Here is a 20,003-nt window from a genome sequence, read left to right as displayed (position 1 = left end):
CTTCAAAAACAAGCGTTCCTAGTTTGGAGCGCCATCTGGTGTCCACCAGAAAAATAGCATGACATAATCTAAATTCCTGTGCTTCTGAAGAGTAAGATGTGACGTTGGTCGATGCAGGATGTATTTGCAGGGGTGAAAACGCCTCCCCCTACAACTTAATGTATTAGTAAGTAGTTAACAGTTGGGGGTATATTTTAATATTATGCATTTTATAGATAGAAATTAAAAACCGTATCTGGTTTGACTTTAGTTCAGTTGGTGTTTTAATATTCGTGTGTTTAAGATACATGATTTATAATCAGTGTGCAACGCTGTCTTGGAGAAGTCTGAACTCTATCTCCATTTCCTTATTGGTGGAGTGATAATGACTGCAATGGTAGGTATCTTATAGGATGTTGGTAGGCAGAATGAAAGCAGTGCATATAATGCTTGGTGCACAGGAAAGGTTGAGTTTAATATTATCTTTAAGAGTATTATTGACACTTTTAAACCAACAGTTGCAGAAATCATCAATTTACACACAAGGTTGTATGTACAATATTTTGAAACAATTATTCTTAATTCAACAAATATATGGTTTTTTGCACTTAAAATATTCCAGAGGTTGTTCTACGAACTATTTAAATATTAACTCATGAATCCTTATTAACAACCTATGAAACAAATAGTTCTATTATTGTCACTTTACATATGAGAAAACTGAGGCATACAGATGTTAACTTTTCCAAGTGTGCACAGCTGGCAAATGGCAAAATTGAATTTGAACTCAGACATTCCAGCTTTCAAGGCAGTCAAATTAGTATGTTGACTAATATACTAAGCTGCCTCATATTTCCTGGATTATTTTGTAAAATTTTGAGGAAAACATCAGTGTTACAGTTAACCATGAAAAGTATAAGCGATCTATATATTAACTGAAACATAGCCACAAATACTTAGGTAAGCAAACATAGTAAGAATTTGGTCCCAATCAAAAGTTTTATTTAACTGGAGCAGGTTGAGATGAGTTCAGTAATAAAAAATGCAGAGTGATGGAATATCATGGTCCTTATGTATTGGCCAGCCACACCTGCCTGCTATCTAAAGTATGCACACAACTGGGATACAGGAGGTGGGGATTGGGTGATTACGTGAGTGTCACCATAATCCTTTCCCATTGTGTGTTTTCACAAGCTCGAGTGGTGAACAAAGAAGGATCCCCCAGGACACTGATGTGGGAGTAGATCCTCAAAAAACAGGAGGGTCTTATACTGAAAAGATCTAATGGAAATAAAGCTCAAATGAGAGGTACTGTATGCTCACCTCAATCCCAGAAACTGTATACATATTATCTATTAATAATTTAAACCTCACTAAATTCCTGTGAGAGGTGAATATTATTCCCATTTTACAGAGAAGAACTTGGCAGAGTTACCCAGCTGATAAGTGGAAAAACTGGGATTAAAAATCAAGCTTTCTGGCTCCAAAGCTGCTATTTTTCCAGTCCTCTGCACCACCAGCTCAGCTGTGTTCTCCACCTGCAGGCAGCCTTAAGTTTCAGATTAGCCCAGAACTGCCAGAACTTTATATAAGCCAGGGAATGGGAAACTCTGGGGTTACCATTTACATATGTAAATATATAAATATATATAAAACACATATAAATATATAGTATACAAATACATATATATAGTAGTTACATGTAAACTTATATTTATATACATATATAAATTCTATATAATTATAAATACATATAATTAATTTTATAATATTTTTAAAGGTTATAAATCATTATTAATCTAAATTATTACATCATTTAATGTTCAGCTTCATTTTCCAAAGTGGTAAATATGTATGGATACAATCTACATTAACAAAAGATTTTGGATACTTTGCTAATTTATAGGAGTCTAAAGAAGTCTTGAAATCTAAAAGCTTAAGAATTGCTATTCTAAGCTCTTATATCTTATTTTCCCAACTGGATTGGTAAGTACTTGAAGGCAGAGGTTTAACCAGCACATTAATATTTTTATTTCTTATTCTTCTGTTGTCTCAGTGGCTGTGTTTTTCCTATTAGATTTTTTCACACCGCGTGATAGTTATGTTTGTGTCAGTCTTACCAGGCATAAGTTCTTAAGAGAACACACTGTTTGGTTGATCTTTGTTTTTATTTTATTTAGTGGCCTGTGCTTAACAAGTGCTCAGTAAGTGTGTGAAAAGCACAGCATAGTGAAGGACTAGGAATAAAAAAATAATATGTATTAACAAATCTATTAAAATTTATATTTCCATGTTTCCTACAAAATAGTCCTTGTATGAGACTATGTACTTATTCTGATTAAGGCTATTGCCTAATAAATAATTGCATCTTGTGCTTTATAATTGTTTATTATTATAAGCCTAGGCTGGGAAAGTGTAAAAATGTACATATTCTCATAATTGACAAATTCTTATTTTTTTAAGGTAGATTTGACTGTTGGAAACAGTTTAAAGTCATTCAAAAGCAAGCTTGAAGAACAAGGTGGCTATGACTTAGCTTCCTACATCACATATAGGATTCTAATGGCACTTTCAATGTTAGGTAAAAATGTTTTGCAATGTATTATTCCTTTTACAACATTTTCTCCGTATTTATTAAACTAATGTATGTGCAACTATGTTTTGTATCAGGGTAAGTCAGGGAATAAAGATGCAGCAAATTTGGTCTTAGCCCTTGAAGTGAGAAAACATTTAGGCTCAGTTTTAATGTCCTAATTATTGGCCATTTGCCTACAAAGATTGAAGAAAGAACAAAAACATGTTGCTCTGCATTATTTGTAAACATAATTTGTGGGGCTGAAGTGAGGTAACAGACTGGAGGGCCTACATCTTATTTAGGCTGCAAATCTCTTGAAGTGGCTTCTTGTGTAGTTTCTCTTAGGCTGCCCTATATATTTTTGGTCTCCTGTGGACAGCAGCACTGATACTTCACATTCATTGAGGCAGCCACTACCAATGGGGGTGGCTGTTGTTAGCCTCATCCATTGGTGAGTCAGGAAAAAAACAGGTTTTAATCATTCAAAGTTGAGGCCTATACAGGGCTAATTAGGATTAGTTTAGCTGCCTCCAAACACCAATAGAGATCTCTGGCATGGTAGGTGGAGGGAATAAAAGAAAACTCAGTTGTGAGCCCTGTTCCTTACACTTGTCCTGACAATTCCTCTTACCTTCCTTTGAGTGTGTCTTGCTGTTTGAGACTCCCTCTCTCCAGTTTTGTTAATGCCTTTTGGACTTCACATTCTGCTCTACATATTTAACTTCATCCACTAGGGTTTCCAGAGCTTAAAGAGTGTAGCATGAAACAAATTTAGCCAACCTATACTAGTCATGATATGTACAAATACAAGATACATATATTGCATTGCAATATTTATTAACTGTCTCATCAATTTGTTGGTGGCTATCTTCCCACTCCAATTAAGGCCATCAATTTGGAGTGGGAAGACTGCATCCTTAATCTGAACTTTCCCTTGGAGTTCATTTTAATAGATGTTTTTGTTGCTCACAGGCTTTTTCAATCTTATTTCAAAATCTTCTAACCTACTAGATTTCAGGTTGCTTTAGAGTTGATGGTCAAAAATTTTGTGTCTTCTGATTTTCAGAATGGCTTCTAAAGATTCTAATTCACAGCCCTTAGAATAAACTGACTAACCAAGTGTCAAAGTATAATTTGCAAAAAGTGAAAATATGACTGGCATACAAGTACTGTATGTAGCGAGCTTGTGTATCGATGAAAATATGATTTAATCTGTTAATGAGGGATGACAAATAGGTCAAAGGAGGATATATGAGAATAAAATATGTATTTAGGGAAAGCAAATGCTAGCAGACTGAAAAACCAGATACAAAATTGGTTAATGTTAATGTTAGGCAATACAATCATAACTGGGTTATTTTTTTTCTACTGGAAATAATTTATTTACATCTCTACTAGACAAAAGCCTTATTAATTTATTAAACTTCTATAATGAACATCTAACTTCATGTAATCTGGGCCCAATGAAAAGTAAATATTAAGTCAAAGTTCTTTTTACTTAGAGCTATGCTGTCCACTGTGGTAGCTATTAGCTACACATAGTTGTTGAGCACTTGGGATGTGGCTAGTCTGAATCAAAATGTCCTACAAGTATAAAAAACACCACATTTTGAAAATTTACCACTTAGAAAAAGAATGTAAACAATCTCATTTTTAAAAATATTGATTACATGTTTAAGTGATAATATTTTAGGTACATTAAGTTAAATAAAACATCATCAAAATTAATTTCACCTGTTTCTTTTTATTTATTCAAATATGACTACTAGACAATTAAAAATTACATATGATTTGCATTCTATGTTATTGTCTAGTGTTGCTTATAGCATCAGATGACCCGTAAAAGGGCTTTTTAGACAATTCTCTAATACAGCTTAGAAGGATATGAAGAAATACATTTGCCTTGTTTTTAAGTTTAACTTTTCTCAACACAAGTTACAAGGGATCTGGGGAAGGGTTGCCTGTTTCTCTACCTTATGGCCTCTTCCATGCTGCCAGGAGGGTGGGGGGCAAGATTCTGGGTGGCTGGAAATCCGAGTGACTTGGGGTATGGACTTGGACTTCAGATTTGCATGTGAAGAGATGTGATTTGATTGATTTGACCTGAATGATATATTAAATAACTGAATCACCATAATCAAATTTACATATCTATGTTGTATAAAGGAGAGCACCAATTAATAGTGAAAGGAGGTCCAGTGAATAGGTAATCAAGACTCCACCCAGCTGTTTTCCTGGTGGATACAATCACTTAGCTAAGCTTCAGATGAGGAAGTGGCTCGTTGCCCGTAGAATCAGAACAAGTGACATGTTCTTATTTTATTGCTTTTACTGAAATATATTAGTACAATGTATGTGCTTCAGTTGTTTGTATACTTTCAATAATTTATAACAATTTCTATACCCAAAGTCCCTCTGAAGGACAGCCAGTCTAAAGTGCTTTTCTATAGCTGCTAATTCATCCATCACTAATCTCATTAGACTGTTAATTCCCAAAGGACATGAGCAGGAGTAGACACTGTTTCCAATTGTTGAACAAATGTTATTTAATAAAACCGTGGGGGTCATCCTTAGTCTACAAAAAGATGCTTTATTACTCATTCATCATTGAACTCAATTTGTATAATCTCTTGACTTTACCACAATCTAAGGCTGACATCTTTACCACATGTTTTCATGGAAACATATATCTGAACGGGAATTTTCGGTGAGTTATAATACTTCCTTTGTACCTAAATATAAACATGTAATCATATTAAATATATGATAGAAAAGTTTACCTTAACTTTTCTCTCAAGGAAAAAATATGCAATTACTTGGAGCCAAAAGGTGATATATGAAGTAGCAAACCTTAAAGCAGCTAAGCCAATTCAGAATAGAATAATTTTAGAGGGGTTAAGAAGAGGTGATATTAAGCTCATCAACAGCAGATGGTATAATAATTTATGATCTAGTAGTTTTCCTATCTTTCTGTTTAAATTTTTGCTATTTATTTTTTTCCTATTTCAACTCTATGGTCCATCTTATGTCAAAAGTGTGTTTTATTAAAGCCAATTGTTTATTTCCATCTGTAACTTTGAGTTCCCACTTAGAGATTGTCCTTCTGTAATCTATACAGTGACATATGTTAGGCACTTTACTGGAAGTAACCTAAAATTTACATGGGCTGAATGAAGTTCATCTTCATATTGCAGCATACAAAAATAAATAAATAAGTGCTTGTTTTCTTTGAAAACAGATCATCTCAATGTCTTTAACTGCCAAGTCTATTGGGTGTTCTTTGCAGGCTTAAGGGGTCTCCCTTCTTCCCTTATTATCCCTATTCATGAGGGCCAGACCCCCTGCCTTGCACAACTCAGAGGGGGGAACTCAAAGCTTTTTAAAACCAGCCCAATTTGTCGCTTTTAGAGAAGTGAAAAGGATGCCCCGCCCCCATCTATCAAAGAGAGATTTGATAAAGATTTGCAATGTCTTTAAATCAAAGATTTAAGTCTCTAACCCCCCACTCCTCTGGGTCCCCCACCTAAGGCTTATGAACCCCCTCCCATCCCACCCTAACTGCTTCGGACTGGCTCTGGAATCCCTGTCCCAGTCCACAGTTCCTGTGGGTCTGTACGCAGAATTCACAGAGGACCTGTGTTACTTCCCTTGCGAAGAAACAGAATTATCGTGAAAATTTAGGTGGAAAACCTTTCGTTTTTGTCCCCAAAATAAGGGAAGCATGTGCCCAACCACCCCTGCAAAAAAGAACTTTGAGGGGCAAAGGAGCGAACAGGTAATTTAGAAGAAAAACAGAAAGTGGTCTCTGACTGCCCTGGACTTCCTCAGGAGTTGGGGGAATTGGGGACGTCTGGACGCGTTGTCCTTGTGGTTATGGAAAAAATAATTGGAGAACACGAAACTCGAGGCTTCTCGGATCCTTTTCTGACCAAACCCAGGTGATTTGGTGCGGGACATTTTAATATTTTCCCCCTTTTGTGAGGTGGAACAAACACAACTTGGGCGCAGCGCAGCGGCTCAGAGCCTGCCAGCCAGGCGGGCGACCAGCGCACCAATCAGCGCGCGCCTGCGCTCTATATATACGGCGGCCCTGCCCAAGCGCTGCTCCATCGGCACTTTGCCACTTGTACCCTAGTTGTTGATCTTCAATATGTCGGAGACTGCTCCTGCCGCACCCGCCGCCGCGCCCCCGGCGGAGAAGACCCCGGTGAAGAAGAAGGCAGCCAAAAAGCCCGCGGGGGCGCGCCGTAAGGCGTCTGGCCCCCCGGTGTCAGAGCTGATCACTAAGGCTGTAGCTGCTTCCAAGGAGCGCAGTGGGGTGTCCCTGGCCGCCCTCAAGAAGGCGCTGGCGGCTGCGGGCTACGACGTGGAGAAGAACAACAGCCGCATCAAGCTTGGTCTGAAGAGCCTGGTGAGCAAGGGCACCTTGGTGCAGACCAAGGGCACTGGCGCTTCTGGCTCCTTCAAACTCAACAAGAAGGCAGCCTCCGGGGAGGCTAAGCCTAAGGCGAAGAAGGCAGGCGCAGCCAAGCCCAAGAAGCCCGCAGGAGCAGCCAAGAAGCCTAAGAAGGCGACTGCTGCCGCCACTCCGAAAAAGAGCGCCAAGAAGACCCCGAAGAAGGCGAAGAAGCCAGCCGCGGCTGCTGTGACCAAGAAAGTGGCCAAGAGTCCCAAGAAGGCTAAGGTTGCCAAGCCCAAGAAGGCCGCCAAGAGCGCCGCTAAGGCAGTGAAGCCCAAGGCCGCCAAGCCCAAGGTTGTCAAGGCCAAGAAGGCAGCACCCAAGAAGAAGTAGATCTGAGCATCTGCTTCTAAAACCCAAAAGGCTCTTTTCAGAGCCACCACTGACCTCAAAAGAGAGCTTAACATATCTGCCTGCTTGTTTAATCTTCCTGTAACTCGTATTTTAAGGCACCATAAAGATTGCAGCTGATAGAAACTGTAATGGGGTGGGGGAGAGTGGCTGCAGTTAGGTTAGAACCCGTTGACTTTCCTCCCATCCCACGAGGGAGCTTGCTTGTTCCTGGCCGCTCCGCACTGTTAGCATTCTGGTCAGCTGTTCTGAGACGTCTTTCGCTGGCTGCTGTACTTGGGATAGCCGCCAGCCCCGCCCAGCCCCAAGCTTGTGAACTGCAAGAAAAAAAAAAAAAACAACCCGCAAAAACAGAGTCTTTTAGTCAAAAGGGGCACCCGATTGGCCTGAGAAGTAATTCAAAAGTCCCGCCCTGTTCTCGGGTTGGCCCACTCCTTCAGCCCGTAACTTTCATCTTGCATTTAATTGGGTGATGGCCGGCTTTGTTTATTCTTCTGTGTTTTGTTTTCATGGAATTTAAAGTTTCGTCTTTCTCCTGAAAGAAATGGGTCTGGTATTGGGACACTTGCTATGTTATCGTTAGTCAAGTTGGTGAATTCTGGGGGCGTTGGTAACATTCAGCCCTGGGACAGAGTGGGTTTCGGGTGCCTTTGTCCTGCATTCCTCTGCCATTAATTTCTGATAGCTGTGGCAACTAAGAAACGCATTTAAAAAACAGCTACAGCAGGGGCACCAACTCTCCCTTCCACCCAGGGCAATGGGTGGACCAGGATCTTTTTGTTCCTCCTATCGTGCAGCTCTCCGCAAAATAGCGATGGATTTGAGCGCATCATAAACACAACTTTTAGCCAGCCATTTTGTCCTCCCATGACGGTTACTGATCCTCACTTTGGACAGACATCAGCATCTAAAAATCGAAGTTATTCTAAACGCATTTTGTACAAATGTTTCTACATCGAGAACAATAAGTATTGGTTCTATTAACTATTGAAAGTACGTCTATGGATGGAAAGCATGTTTCTAATAAAGGCCTTTAATTTTCATTAACAGTGTTCCCTGGATTCTTTCACATCCACAGTGTTTCTCCTGGATACAGAAAATTCATCCCATTTCTTTGTTTTGTGTGTTTGTTTTCTTCTGGTGGACATAGATTGTGATGAGACCCAAATTATGGGGACAGGGGTTTCTGAAGACCTACAGCTCAGTTATTTTATCATTTTCACAATGATGAATATAGTGCGAGCAAATTTCCCCATTAGTGGTAGTGACCACGGATTTCATCCTCAGGAAGGAAAGGAAGGGAGTGAGGGGAAGGTGAGGCAAGCAGAGGCAGGGAGGCAGTGAAGAAGGAAAGAAAATATTCCCGTGGGTTTCTTTAAGTCGTTTTTGTGTTGTTAATTTTACATTAACATTAAATAAACAAGCTTCCCTGTATTTTAGTGTAAAGTTCAATATATGGACCCATTTTTCCACCCAAGACCATTCCCTCCCCAGTTTGGATCCCACCCTTATCATAGGCTAAATTCCATGGACAGGTAGAACAAATCAGGCTTTTATTTTGTTTCTTTGGTATTTCTGGCCCTTTCTAAGGTAGGATCATACTATTTTAAATATACATTCAGTGTTCTCTTCAATGCTGAGAATATCTGACACATAGCAGGTATTCAAATAGTAACTAAATATTTAGTACTTTAGTCAACAATAGCCTAACGCTATTTCACAATGCCTACCCCATTCAACTCACTTCATCTCATCACGTAGGCACTGTTATCATCTTACAAGAAGGGTGAGTACAGTACAATAAATTTTGAGAGATATCATATTCACAACTTTTATTACAGTATATGGTTATATTGTTCTATTTTATTATCAGTTATTGGTGTTAACCTCTTACTGTGCCTTCTTTATTATATAAATTAATGTTGTCATAGGTATTTATAGAAAAACATGGTGAATATAGGGTTTGGTACTATCTGTGGTTTTACACATCCACTGGGGTTCTTGGAACGTAGCCCCCCAAAATAAGGAGGAACTAATTTAAATGAATGTTTAATGAACTGAGATGTTATAACAGGACTTTAAATGCTGATAGAGCTAATTCCCTCTCATGACTCAATTTTTCAGAATTGTCCTGTTTATTCTATTTTTTATTTTTCCATATGTACTTTAAGATGCTTCCCCTCCCTTCCTACTCCTCCACTCCACGTCACACTACATAAAACAAACAAAAAAGCCCTCAACACACAATTAGTAGTTTTACTGCGATTGTGTTAAACTTATAAATTAAGTTGAGGATATACTGAGTTTTCTTATTCAGGAATTTTTGTTTTTTCATTTGTTCAATTATTCTGTTATCTAAACGGAGTGTGTTAATTTTCTTCTAAATATATCTTACCATTTCTTCTTACCTTTATTCCCAGATATTTTATCGTTTTTGTTGCTGTTGGAAATGACAACCTATAGATTTTAGATTCCTTGAGTGCCAGCATCTCATAAAGTGCACATTAAAACTATTCAGTTATTGAAGATCTATACATGAGTTAATTAACAAATTGTAAAATAGTACTGTCCTTAGCTATATAAGGGAAAGACAAATGCAAGCTGCATATGTAATTTTAAACCTTCTAGAAGCCACACAAATAAGGAAAAACGAAACAAGTGAAGTTATTTTTAATAATATGCTTTATTTAACCTAATATCCAAAACATTATCATTCAACATAAAATCAATGTAAAAATATTTAGGAAATATTCTACATTCCTTTTTGTTTCTCATATTAAGTCCTTGAAATCTCATTTGTATTTTACACTTATAGCACATCTCAGTTTATAGTAGCCCATTTCAAGTACTGTTAACCATATGCGGCTCATAGAGATGATAAAGACAATACAACTCTATAATGCCCTTTGGTCTCATCCTGACCTCGTTTTTTTTGGGTTCAAAGCTTGAATGCTAGTGTTTCCTAACATGCACTGTGTTTTGTGTACTAAAATTTTGAGGATAATGGGTGCCTGGCCTTAAGCAATGGTAGATTGGTCCAGAGGTCATTGGGCCAATTTGAGCCAATCAAAAATTTTCTAGAAACTAGAATTGAGTTAGATAAGCTGAAGTGACCTGATTTCAGGGGGTGGGGTGCCTTCTTAGACACAAAATAGAAGAAACCAAACGATCTGATATGCAAAAGGAGTAGAATGAAGGTAAAGTACAGAGAAAAGCAGAGATGAGCAATGTACAGAGCTGCTCTATCTGGGTTCCTGACATCTCCTGAGTTCTTGGTTCTTAGAGCCATCCGAAATCCTGGCATGGGGGCTACCTCCCTTAGCTCAGGTTGGGTCGAGTTACAGCAACTTGGAGACCTAATTAAGAATATCTCCAAATATAGTCACAATTAGTGCTTAAAGTAATGGTACCATGAACTTCTTTGTTCCTTTCTCCCTCAAATACTTTCAATTGTACCCATTTACTTGATTTTCACATCAACTCCAAAAGTTAGGCAGGAGAGGAATCAACCCAAGGGAAGCCAGCTGAGTTTCTAATTTTCCTTCAAAGCCTTTGGGGTCGCTATTCATTGGACTTATATACTTACCATTAATCCTGAGATTGAATGTCTCCTGTAAACATATTTCCATAAATGACAGATGTATTCTCCTTTCAAATGAAACATATTCCCCAAATTAACAGAAAGTTAAAAACTGTAAAATTTTCCAGTTACCTAGCTTTTAGATTCAGTCTTCAATATGTTTCCTCAGCTTTGTGCACATTCTTTAGTTTTGTTTCATTCTATCACAATTGTTCATATAGTTGACAGGCTTAGGTCTAATGAGCCATTCATTTGAATTTAAAAATTGGCTACTTTAAGACACAAAAAAATCTTGTCTTAATTTTATTTAGTTTATGAAACTGTCAGGTGGAAAAATATTTTCTCTACCCTCTTAAAGAGGTTTAGTAACTGGAGGCTTGTGAATTTAAATGTCAAAGGACAGATTAATAGAAGAAAAAAGCATACAGTTTTATTACAAGCACAGAGCTCACAGAAGCAAAAAGTGAATCTTTAAAAAAGCAGTTAGACTGTGAGACTTATTTATATACTATCCTAGCAAAGGAAAGGCAGTTTGGGCTTCATAGGACAATAAATTATAGTGAAGTAACTGGAAATATACAGGCAAATCTAATGGAAGATAAGAATTATTTTAGTAAGGTTTGTTTTTATAGACTCATCTCAATGTCAACTGACTATCTCTAGTGATAAAAATTGTTCTCTTTTCCCCAGTATAGGAGACAAGGACACTTTCACAAGGGAAATTTATGTAACCTTCAAAAAGAGAAATGTATGTCTTAGTTTTAGTTGAGTAAGGTAAAGACAGAAAACTCTTCCTATATTTGTTGATTCTCAATTGCCTTCAGCTGAAAATAATTCTTATGTCAAAGTGACGTATTTTGGGATGACATTCTGATTCTCTTCAAAACCTATATTTTATTTAACATTATTGATAGTATCATTTCAAATTTTCATTTAGTTCTCTAAACAGCAACACTATATTCAAATACTTCCCTAAACACTGCTGATTAGCCAAAAATGTCAGTGAATATTGCATAAAGAGCTGACTGATAATTCAACCATGAAAATTCATGAATTTGTTCATGTATGATAGAAGTGTAATAATTAAATCAAATCCTTCTTATAATATATTATATTATTCAAAACTTTCATATACAGTGCTCTCATCTCATGGCTAAAAAATTAAGTATCCTACTAGTTCCCTAGGCAAAGCTCTAGGTATTTTGGCTATGTAAGCCTGAGGGAAATGTAAAAGGTGGCTTTGTGGTTAAAATCCATGCCAGAGTTGAACAGGCCCAGTGTAAAACAGGATTACATCATTAGAGGATTTCTGAAGAGAATGGGGATTTAGGGTACAGTGGCAACAATAACTTTGAGAGCTAGTATTTCTTGAGCACTTATTTACAACATACAAAGCACTATTCCTAATTACTCTATATTTACTTCTAAACACATTTTTGTCACCACACTTGGAGGTAGGTGTCATTATTATTCCCATTTTAGAGATGAAGAGCCAAGGCTTGGTGACATTAAGGATGTAGGTAGGTAGTTTCTAATCTGTGAATCAATATAATTATTCTCCACATACTAGTAGTGTCCCCTGCTGATGTAAGAACCATATATGTAATTTCAAAGTTTCTAGTGACCAAATTAAAAAAAGTAAAAAGTAACAAGTTAAATCTATTTTAATATTTTTAGCTCAGCATAAGCAGATATTGTTTCAATAAGTAATATAAAATACTGAGTTTTTATTTATTTATTTATTGGTACTAAGTGTTTGAAATCTAGTTTGTATTTTACACTTAAAGCACATTTTAATTTGGACTGGCCACATTTCAAGTGCTTAATAGCCACATATGACTAGTGGCTACCATCTTGAGCAGTACAGTTCTTATACTATGGGAAGAAACACAAGCAAATACCTGCTCTGGAGCAGAATCCAGATATTTCCAAGGAAACAATTTTTCTGACTTAATCCTGAAGCCCAGAGAGCATTCCTAAGACTTAATGTTTTATTGGCTCATCCTACCCACTTTACCTCTCATGGGCCCCTAACCAGAGGAGTCTAACAGAACTTAGCCCAGGCCAGGCTACACAATCCCCTCCTAACCACCTAAGGCAGCTCAATTTCTGAAAGAGACTTATCTTTGAGGAGGAAATTATATCTGACAGCCAATTTGGGGGTAATTTTATTGATCAGAAGATACTACGAGTGTAGATTTGGTGTGAGACTGCCTGCCTTGCATTATTATTTGCTAGTAGTATGAATTTGGCCAATTTACTGAAATTCCTTTGGCTGAAGTTTGTCTTCTATAAAATGGAGACTGAGAGACCAATCATTTCACATGCTACTTGACCCATTGAACACTATCAATGATAGCTAATTAGGCTGACTCCTCTAATGAATCCATTGTTTTATTGCTCCTTCCTTCCATGAAGACCTCTCTAAAAGAAGGTGATATTCAGTACAGGAGCTATAAAACCTTGCAAAGTTGTCCCAGAAAATTCACCTTGGTCCTGAAAATGTTCATATTGCTTAAAGTTGACTTTTTATCCTCCCCACTAAGCTTTCTCCTCTTGGTATATCTGAGAACAGCACCATCATCCAAAGCAGTGTTCTACCTCAGATGCCTGGGAGTCATCTCAGACCAGTGATTCTCACTTCTAGGGTCGTGTTTGAACAGTTGCAAGATGCTGGGGAAGGCCATGTATAATCTGGAAAAGCATAGCCAGAGGTAGATTTATCCTGAAGCTAATGAAATTCAAGTGTCAAGTGCTTTTCCAAGGCCCTGGGAGGGAAGGGCTCTACAAATGTATTCGTGTTGTCTCTCTGTATTTTTTTTTTCAATTTGCCATGTTAAGATACTTTTAGTAAATGGTTAATACCATTATTTTATTTGCACTTGATCTTCTCTACAATTACCCATTGTCTGATTATGTTGCAACAATGATGAAAATGTTGGGATTTGGATAAGAGAAAATTTAGTTGAAGATGCATTTAGTGTAGCATTAATAAATTATATAATGTGATTTGCACAGATGCTCATATTTGGTTCATTTGTTGCTAGCCAATCTGATGTAAGAATTTCTTCAAAGATATTCCTAATGCACACTGGAAAAACTCACCTAGACTCCTGGCAAGATGCTGGGCCAGAAAACGTCATGACATCCAAATATTCATAATACTCACCCAACACTGAGAGTGGGTACATAGTAGAGTAGAAATGTGTAGAGCAAGAAGCTAGTCTGAGAAGAATTCTTACACATTTTACGACTCACATATGAATAAAAGGCTTGACAGGATTTTCCAAATTTCAAAACAATCCTAAAAACCTGACATAACCAATAATGTTTTAAAGCTGAAACTCTTCTAAATTATCAAGAAAATAAAACAAATTATGATCAACCACCCTGGAGGAAAGACCAATTTCTCTTTCCACTATCTATAAAACATTACAAAATAATTATCTTAAGATGGCATCAGAGTATTTGGTCAGAAATATAGAAAAAATATATACTATAGTGTCTGAGTTAATAAAATGCTTATTTTTGTCAATTTTGTGATGAGTATGGCTTTTTTACACATATAAAGGCTGTGCTTTTTTACACATATAAAGGCTGTATGACCAAATGCAAATAAACAGGAAAAAAGTGTTCGTAAACTAAAGAGAAAAGTTTGTAAAGGCCTCAAAGGGAAATTCCCTTAATTAAAAGTTTTCTTTAGCCTCCATTTCCTGTACCTCTCCAGACCCCATATGACATAGATAGGGATCTCTCTCAATGCAAAGCGCCTTCAAGTGTAGTGCACAAACATAAAGCACTCACCAATTACTTTCTTCAACGTGGAACAAACGAGACTTGACTGCATTTTGTCTCAGTAATTGAGAAAACTGTCACAACTACTTTCAGTGGAACTGTGGGTGGCTCTGAAAAGAGCCTTTTCAAGTAGAAGCAAACAGGCTTGATTTATGCCCTTTCCCCACGGATGCGCCGTGCCAGCTGGATGTCTTTGGGCATGATAGTCACTCGCTTGGCGTGGATGGCGCACAGGTTGGTGTCCTCAAACAGGCCCACCAGGTAGGCCTCGCAGGCCTCCTGCAGCGCCATCACTGCCGAGCTCTGGAAACGCAGATCGGTCTTGAAGTCCTGCGCGATCTCTCGCACAAGGCGCTGGAAAGGCAACTTGCGGATCAGCAGTTCGGTCGATTTCTGGTAGCGGCGGATCTCTCGCAAGGCCACGGTGCCAGGCCGGTAGCGGTGGGGCTTCTTCACGCCGCCGGTGGCCGGGGCGCTCTTGCGGGCCGCCTTGGTGGCCAGCTGCTTACGCGGCGCCTTCCCGCCGGTGGACTTGCGAGCTGTCTGCTTAGTACGGGCCATTTGGAGCGACTGAAAACCCGCGGAAAGTCTGTTCAGAACTGAGCTTAAGTTCCCCTTAAATAGAGTTAGAAGCATTCTGATTGGCCACATGATATTTCAAAAGTCCCGCGCGACAAGATCATTGGCTGAAGAGTGACCAGAGATTGGTTTATTAGTAGAGAATCTGATTGGATGAACTGCTACCGCCCGGCTTAACCCTTTAGTTCAGTCTGTTATTTGAGAAGATAAACATTCTGATGTTCTAGTTCATCCCACCACCAAGTAGTGTACATAATTCAAAGCATTTAAGGATCGTGTTAAAATGTAAATTTTGATTCTGTGAGTCTGAGTGGGACCTATAATTCATGCTTGTAAGTTATCAATGCTGCTGGATACCCACTGGATCACAGCAAATGTTCCCCGATTTATGCTGGACAATGTTTTGCTAAAGATAAGAATTTGTAAAGTCCCCACTACTTTGTTATTAGCCAATGGCAAGTTTCCTTGCCCTTTGTCTCCCCCCCCCCCCCAGTCCAAGTGACATACCTGCCTCGCCTTTATTCTCGAAATGTATTTTTTGATTCGTCTTACCCGGTATGCCCTAAAATGGAGTGCTTAAGGGGCGACATGTTTCCTCGGAACACATTTAATGTCTCAACATCACTATCTTTCACGAACACTCAAGGTTTGTTGCTAACACGAAAGAATTAAAAAAAAAATCTCTGAAACATAACGGAGTTACCAGCTTTTCTTGTGAAAATATGATGGCTCTGAAAAGAGCCTTTAAAATAGCACAGCATAGGACAAGTGAGCTACGTTTTCCGACCTAAGTTGATTTTACTTGCCCTTGACTTTATGGTGGCTCTCAGTTTTCTTAGGCAGCAACACGGCCTGAATATTGGGCAGGACGCCGCCCTGAGCGATGGTGACTTTGCCCAGCAGCTTGTTGAGCTCCTCGTCGTTGCGGATGGCCAGCTGTAGGTGGCGCGGGATGATGCGCGTCTTCTTGTTGTCGCGAGCCGCGTTGCCCGCCAGCTCCAGGATCTCGGCGGTCAGGTACTCCAGCACCGCCGCCAGGTACACCGGGGCGCCGGCTCCGACCCGCTCGGAATAATTGCCCTTGCGAAGAAGACGGTGGACTCTGCCCACAGGAAACTGTAAGCCTGCTCGAGATGACCGAGTCTTGGCCTTAGCTCGAGTTTTACCTCCCTGTTTCCCACGTCCAGACATAGTGACGAGCAACCACAGCAAAAAACTGCGTACAAAAGGAAGAGAACGCAGTACAAGCTGAAAAAATATATTTATAGACAGTGCAGGACTGTGACAGAAAACTATCCTATTCGTCGAATAACGTTGTTTTCTTGTCCAATAGGAAAAGAATACGTCATCCTTTATTTGCATAAACACCACCCCTTAGAAAATGTATTCCTTTTGACCAATCCGAAGCAACAAATTTTGAACCCTTATTTGAATAACAGGACTATAAATACTTGGGTTCGGAGTAGTCGCCTGACTCTCTTGTGGAGAATTTGATTAGTAGTTTTATTTCTTGTGGGAAAAAACTATGTCTGAACCTCTAAATCTGCTCTAGCGCCTATAAAGGGTTTCAAGGTTATGACTAAAGCACGCCAGAAAGATGGTAAAACGCAGCCACAAAAAGAGCTTTCTATTTACGTGTACAAGGTGCTGAAGCAAGTCCATGCCAACACAGGCCTCTCTAAAGCTATGGGGATCATGAATCATTTGTTAGTGATATTTTCATTTTCTTTTTTTTTTTTTCATTTTTTTTTTTTTTTTTTTTGAGACAGAGTCTCCCTTTGTTGCCTAGGCTAGAGTGAGTGCCATGGCATCAGCCTAGCTCACAGGAACCTCAATCTCCTGGCTCAAGCAATCCTTCTGCCTCAGCCTCCCAAGTAGCTGGGACTACAGGCATGCGCCACCATGCCCGGCTAATTTTTTATATATATATATATTAGTTGGCCAATTAATTTCTTTCTATTTATAGTAGAGACAGGGTCTCGCTCTTGCTCAGGCTGGTTTCGAACTCCTGATCTCGAGCAATCCGCCCGCCTCGGCCTCCCAGAGAGCTAGGATTACAGGCGTGAGCCACCATGCCCGGCCTATTTTCATTTTCTAGCGAACCGTGGGGGAGGTATCTTTGCCTGGCACATTACAACAAGCACTGTACCATAACCTCCTAGGTGCTCAAAAGGGCTGTGTGTTTGCCGTTGCCAGGGGGACAGGCAAGCATGAGGTGTCTGAGGGCACCAAGGCTGTCACCATGTACCCAGCTCCTAGTAAATATTAGGCACTCCCTAATCTAAAGGCTTTTTTCAGAGCCACCCACTTTGTTGAAAGGGAGCTATAACATTTAAGTGTAGATAGTGCTATGGATTGATTACTAATGAATAAACTTGAATGTTGATAAGGCAAATTTGGAGCCGAGGTTGGTGAAGGACTTGAACCGCCGTTTTGCTTAAAACAACACGCACCCAAAAGATGGCGACTTCTATTTCTTGTCTATGTATTTAACATACGTCCTCATTTCCTTTGGGTGTTCATTCATACATTTACTTTGATGTCACTACCCCCCTTCCCTACCCAGCGTATTTCTGGTGCAGACTGTAATTCCATGCTGGATAAATGAAGTAGTTAAGGGATTTCAGGGACGGTGGGCGGGGAGTCCTGAAGAGATGGGGGAGTGAGTCCCTGTAAGGATGTTTATTCCTGGAGCTTGAACTCACTGTGAATTCTGGCCTCAAGCGCTGGGGAAACAGCAAGAGAAGTCTGAAATTCCCCTGGGCACCTCTTTGTGGTATATCTCCAGGTCTTTGCACGACGAAATGAAATTCCTGTAATCTCGCATTATAACTGTTTATCGATAACAATAGTTAAATAGCATTTAAATTTTTCATGCATCCCAGAAATCCAAACTCTCATTTCCTGGGCCTCTTACCATTTGGGTTTACAGCTAGAATGGGGTGTGGATTTTGGTTTAAACTCTGGGAGGGACAAAGGATTTAAATCTCATGCCCCTTCCCATCTGGCGCCATCTGATAGCTGACTGGGCAGGCTCCTCCCCAGTAGATGAGGGAGACACACTGGTTTCCTTCAGGAGACCTTTTTGGAAGAATCCTGAACTCTAAAAAAGCTAGAAAAAGACAGGAAGGGCAGTGGTTGAGGAGGAAGAGTCAATCAGGTCACATTTGGGTCCAGGACTTGGGGATGGGAAGAAGAGCAGGAAAAAGAACAGCTGTTGACTACTTATTAAAGGGGGAAAATATTTTCCTTCTGCTTATGAGCACCTTATGTAGGTGATGTTCAGCAGTGTCTTTGGATGAAGAAATAAAATTTAATGTTTCTCAAACAGGACCTCTTTTGTAAAAGATTGAAAAATAAAATTATCTTCTAGATCCCACACAAGATGTCAGTGAAGTGCTGTATGAGAAGCACTTACTATTTCAGTATTATACATTGCAAACTATCATTGTGAAAGACAGATTTGGTTTAAAAATTATAAAACAACTTTCTCCTCTAAAAAAAAGTTATGACCACCCCAGACTTCAGTTTAAGAAAGTGAACTTTAGTTTATTCTCTTTAGGGAGTGAGACCTGGTGGTAATATTATTTCTTAGCATTTTCACAATGAACTCTTGAAACAGAGATTATTTTCTTGTCTTGTCATTTGCACCTTTGTTGTGTGCCTGCCTCCTTCCCTACTTCATTTTTTATTCTTTCCTTCCTTCTCTTTCTTTCATTTTCTTTTTTCTTTCAAATAGAAATCCAGAATTTTTTGACTGTTTTTCTAAAACTATACCCATTTTTTTTTTTTTGAGACAGAGTCTCACTTTGTTGCCCAGGCTAGAGTGAGTGCTGCGGCTTCAGCCTAGCTCACAGCAACCTAAAACTCCTGGGCTCAAGCAATCCTACTGCCTCGGCCTCCCAAGTAGCTGGGACTACAGGCATGTGCCACTATGCCCGGCTAATTTTTTTTCTATATATATTAGTTTCTATATATATTAATTTCTTTCTATTTTATAGTAGAGACAGGGTCTCGCTCTTGCTCAGGCTGGTTTCAAACTCCTGACCTTGAGTGATCCTACTGCCTCAGCCTCCCAGAGTGCTAGGATTACAGGCATGAGCCACCGGCCTGGCCTAAAACTATACCCTTAATTGTCAAACCCAAAACAAAACTTAGGCCTCCTAAACTCAAAGGTAGATCTTTTTGCTATCCATACTGTTATTTGGCTGATCTTTAACCAGTGACTAGGGAATTAAAAATAAAATCAGACTCCTGGACTCCATGGAGAGTGTAAAGAAGTCAGAAATGTCCACAAATCTGTCCAGTTGATTCTGATGAGGCTCCAACTTTGGACACAACAGGACCAGAGGGCAAGCCCATCAACTTGAGTGAAATTAGAAGGGTTTATATGCTCCCTTCCCTAATAAACTCCCACATTATCTCCAAAGTTGCAGTCTCTGGGTTACAAAGTAAATGGGAGAAAAATAACCTGTACTACAGCCTCAGCTCTCCATTTATTCATGGAAAGACTTGCTTCCCCACTCCATTTAAAAAGAAGATCTGAAAACAGAATGAGCTGAATTTGTAGAGGCAGGGAGAAGGAGTTGCTCTTAACTGAGTCCTGGGCAACTGGAATAAAGGGGTTTGGGGAGAGGTTGACTAATCTGGAGGCAGGTTGACTAAGAATTTGGAAATAATAAAGG

At 39.2% G+C, this 20,003-nt stretch overlaps 3 protein-coding genes across 3 annotated transcripts; 1 reads left to right on the top strand and 2 right to left on the bottom strand.

Annotated features, from left to right (window-relative positions):
• The first annotated feature begins 6,663 nt into the window (after positions 1 to 6,663).
• Positions 6,664 to 7,389, top strand: H1-2 (H1.2 linker histone, cluster member). The gene has a single exon (XM_012741316.3). The coding sequence runs from the start codon at positions 6,705 to 6,707 to the stop codon at positions 7,344 to 7,346; it is 642 nt and encodes a 213-aa protein (XP_012596770.1). The 5' UTR covers positions 6,664 to 6,704; the 3' UTR covers positions 7,347 to 7,389.
• A 2,761-nt stretch (positions 7,390 to 10,150) lies between these two features.
• On the bottom strand, positions 10,151 to 15,550 carry LOC105858310 (histone H3.1-like). The gene has a single exon (XM_012741340.2). The coding sequence runs from the start codon at positions 15,388 to 15,390 to the stop codon at positions 14,890 to 14,892; it is 501 nt and encodes a 166-aa protein (XP_012596794.2). The 5' UTR covers positions 15,391 to 15,550; the 3' UTR covers positions 10,151 to 14,889.
• Positions 15,551 to 15,851: 301 nt separating this feature from the next.
• On the bottom strand, positions 15,852 to 16,570 carry LOC105858289 (histone H2A type 1-D-like). The gene has a single exon (XM_012741318.3). The coding sequence runs from the start codon at positions 16,507 to 16,509 to the stop codon at positions 16,117 to 16,119; it is 393 nt and encodes a 130-aa protein (XP_012596772.2). The 5' UTR covers positions 16,510 to 16,570; the 3' UTR covers positions 15,852 to 16,116.
• Positions 16,571 to 20,003: the final 3,433 nt, after the last annotated feature.

Source organism: Microcebus murinus, chromosome 15 (genome assembly GCF_040939455.1).
Source record: "Microcebus murinus isolate Inina chromosome 15, M.murinus_Inina_mat1.0, whole genome shotgun sequence".
Taxonomy (NCBI): domain Eukaryota; kingdom Metazoa; phylum Chordata; class Mammalia; order Primates; family Cheirogaleidae; genus Microcebus; species Microcebus murinus.
The sequence above is the reverse complement of the archived record's forward strand: the minus strand, read 5'-3'. Positions and strand labels throughout refer to the sequence as shown.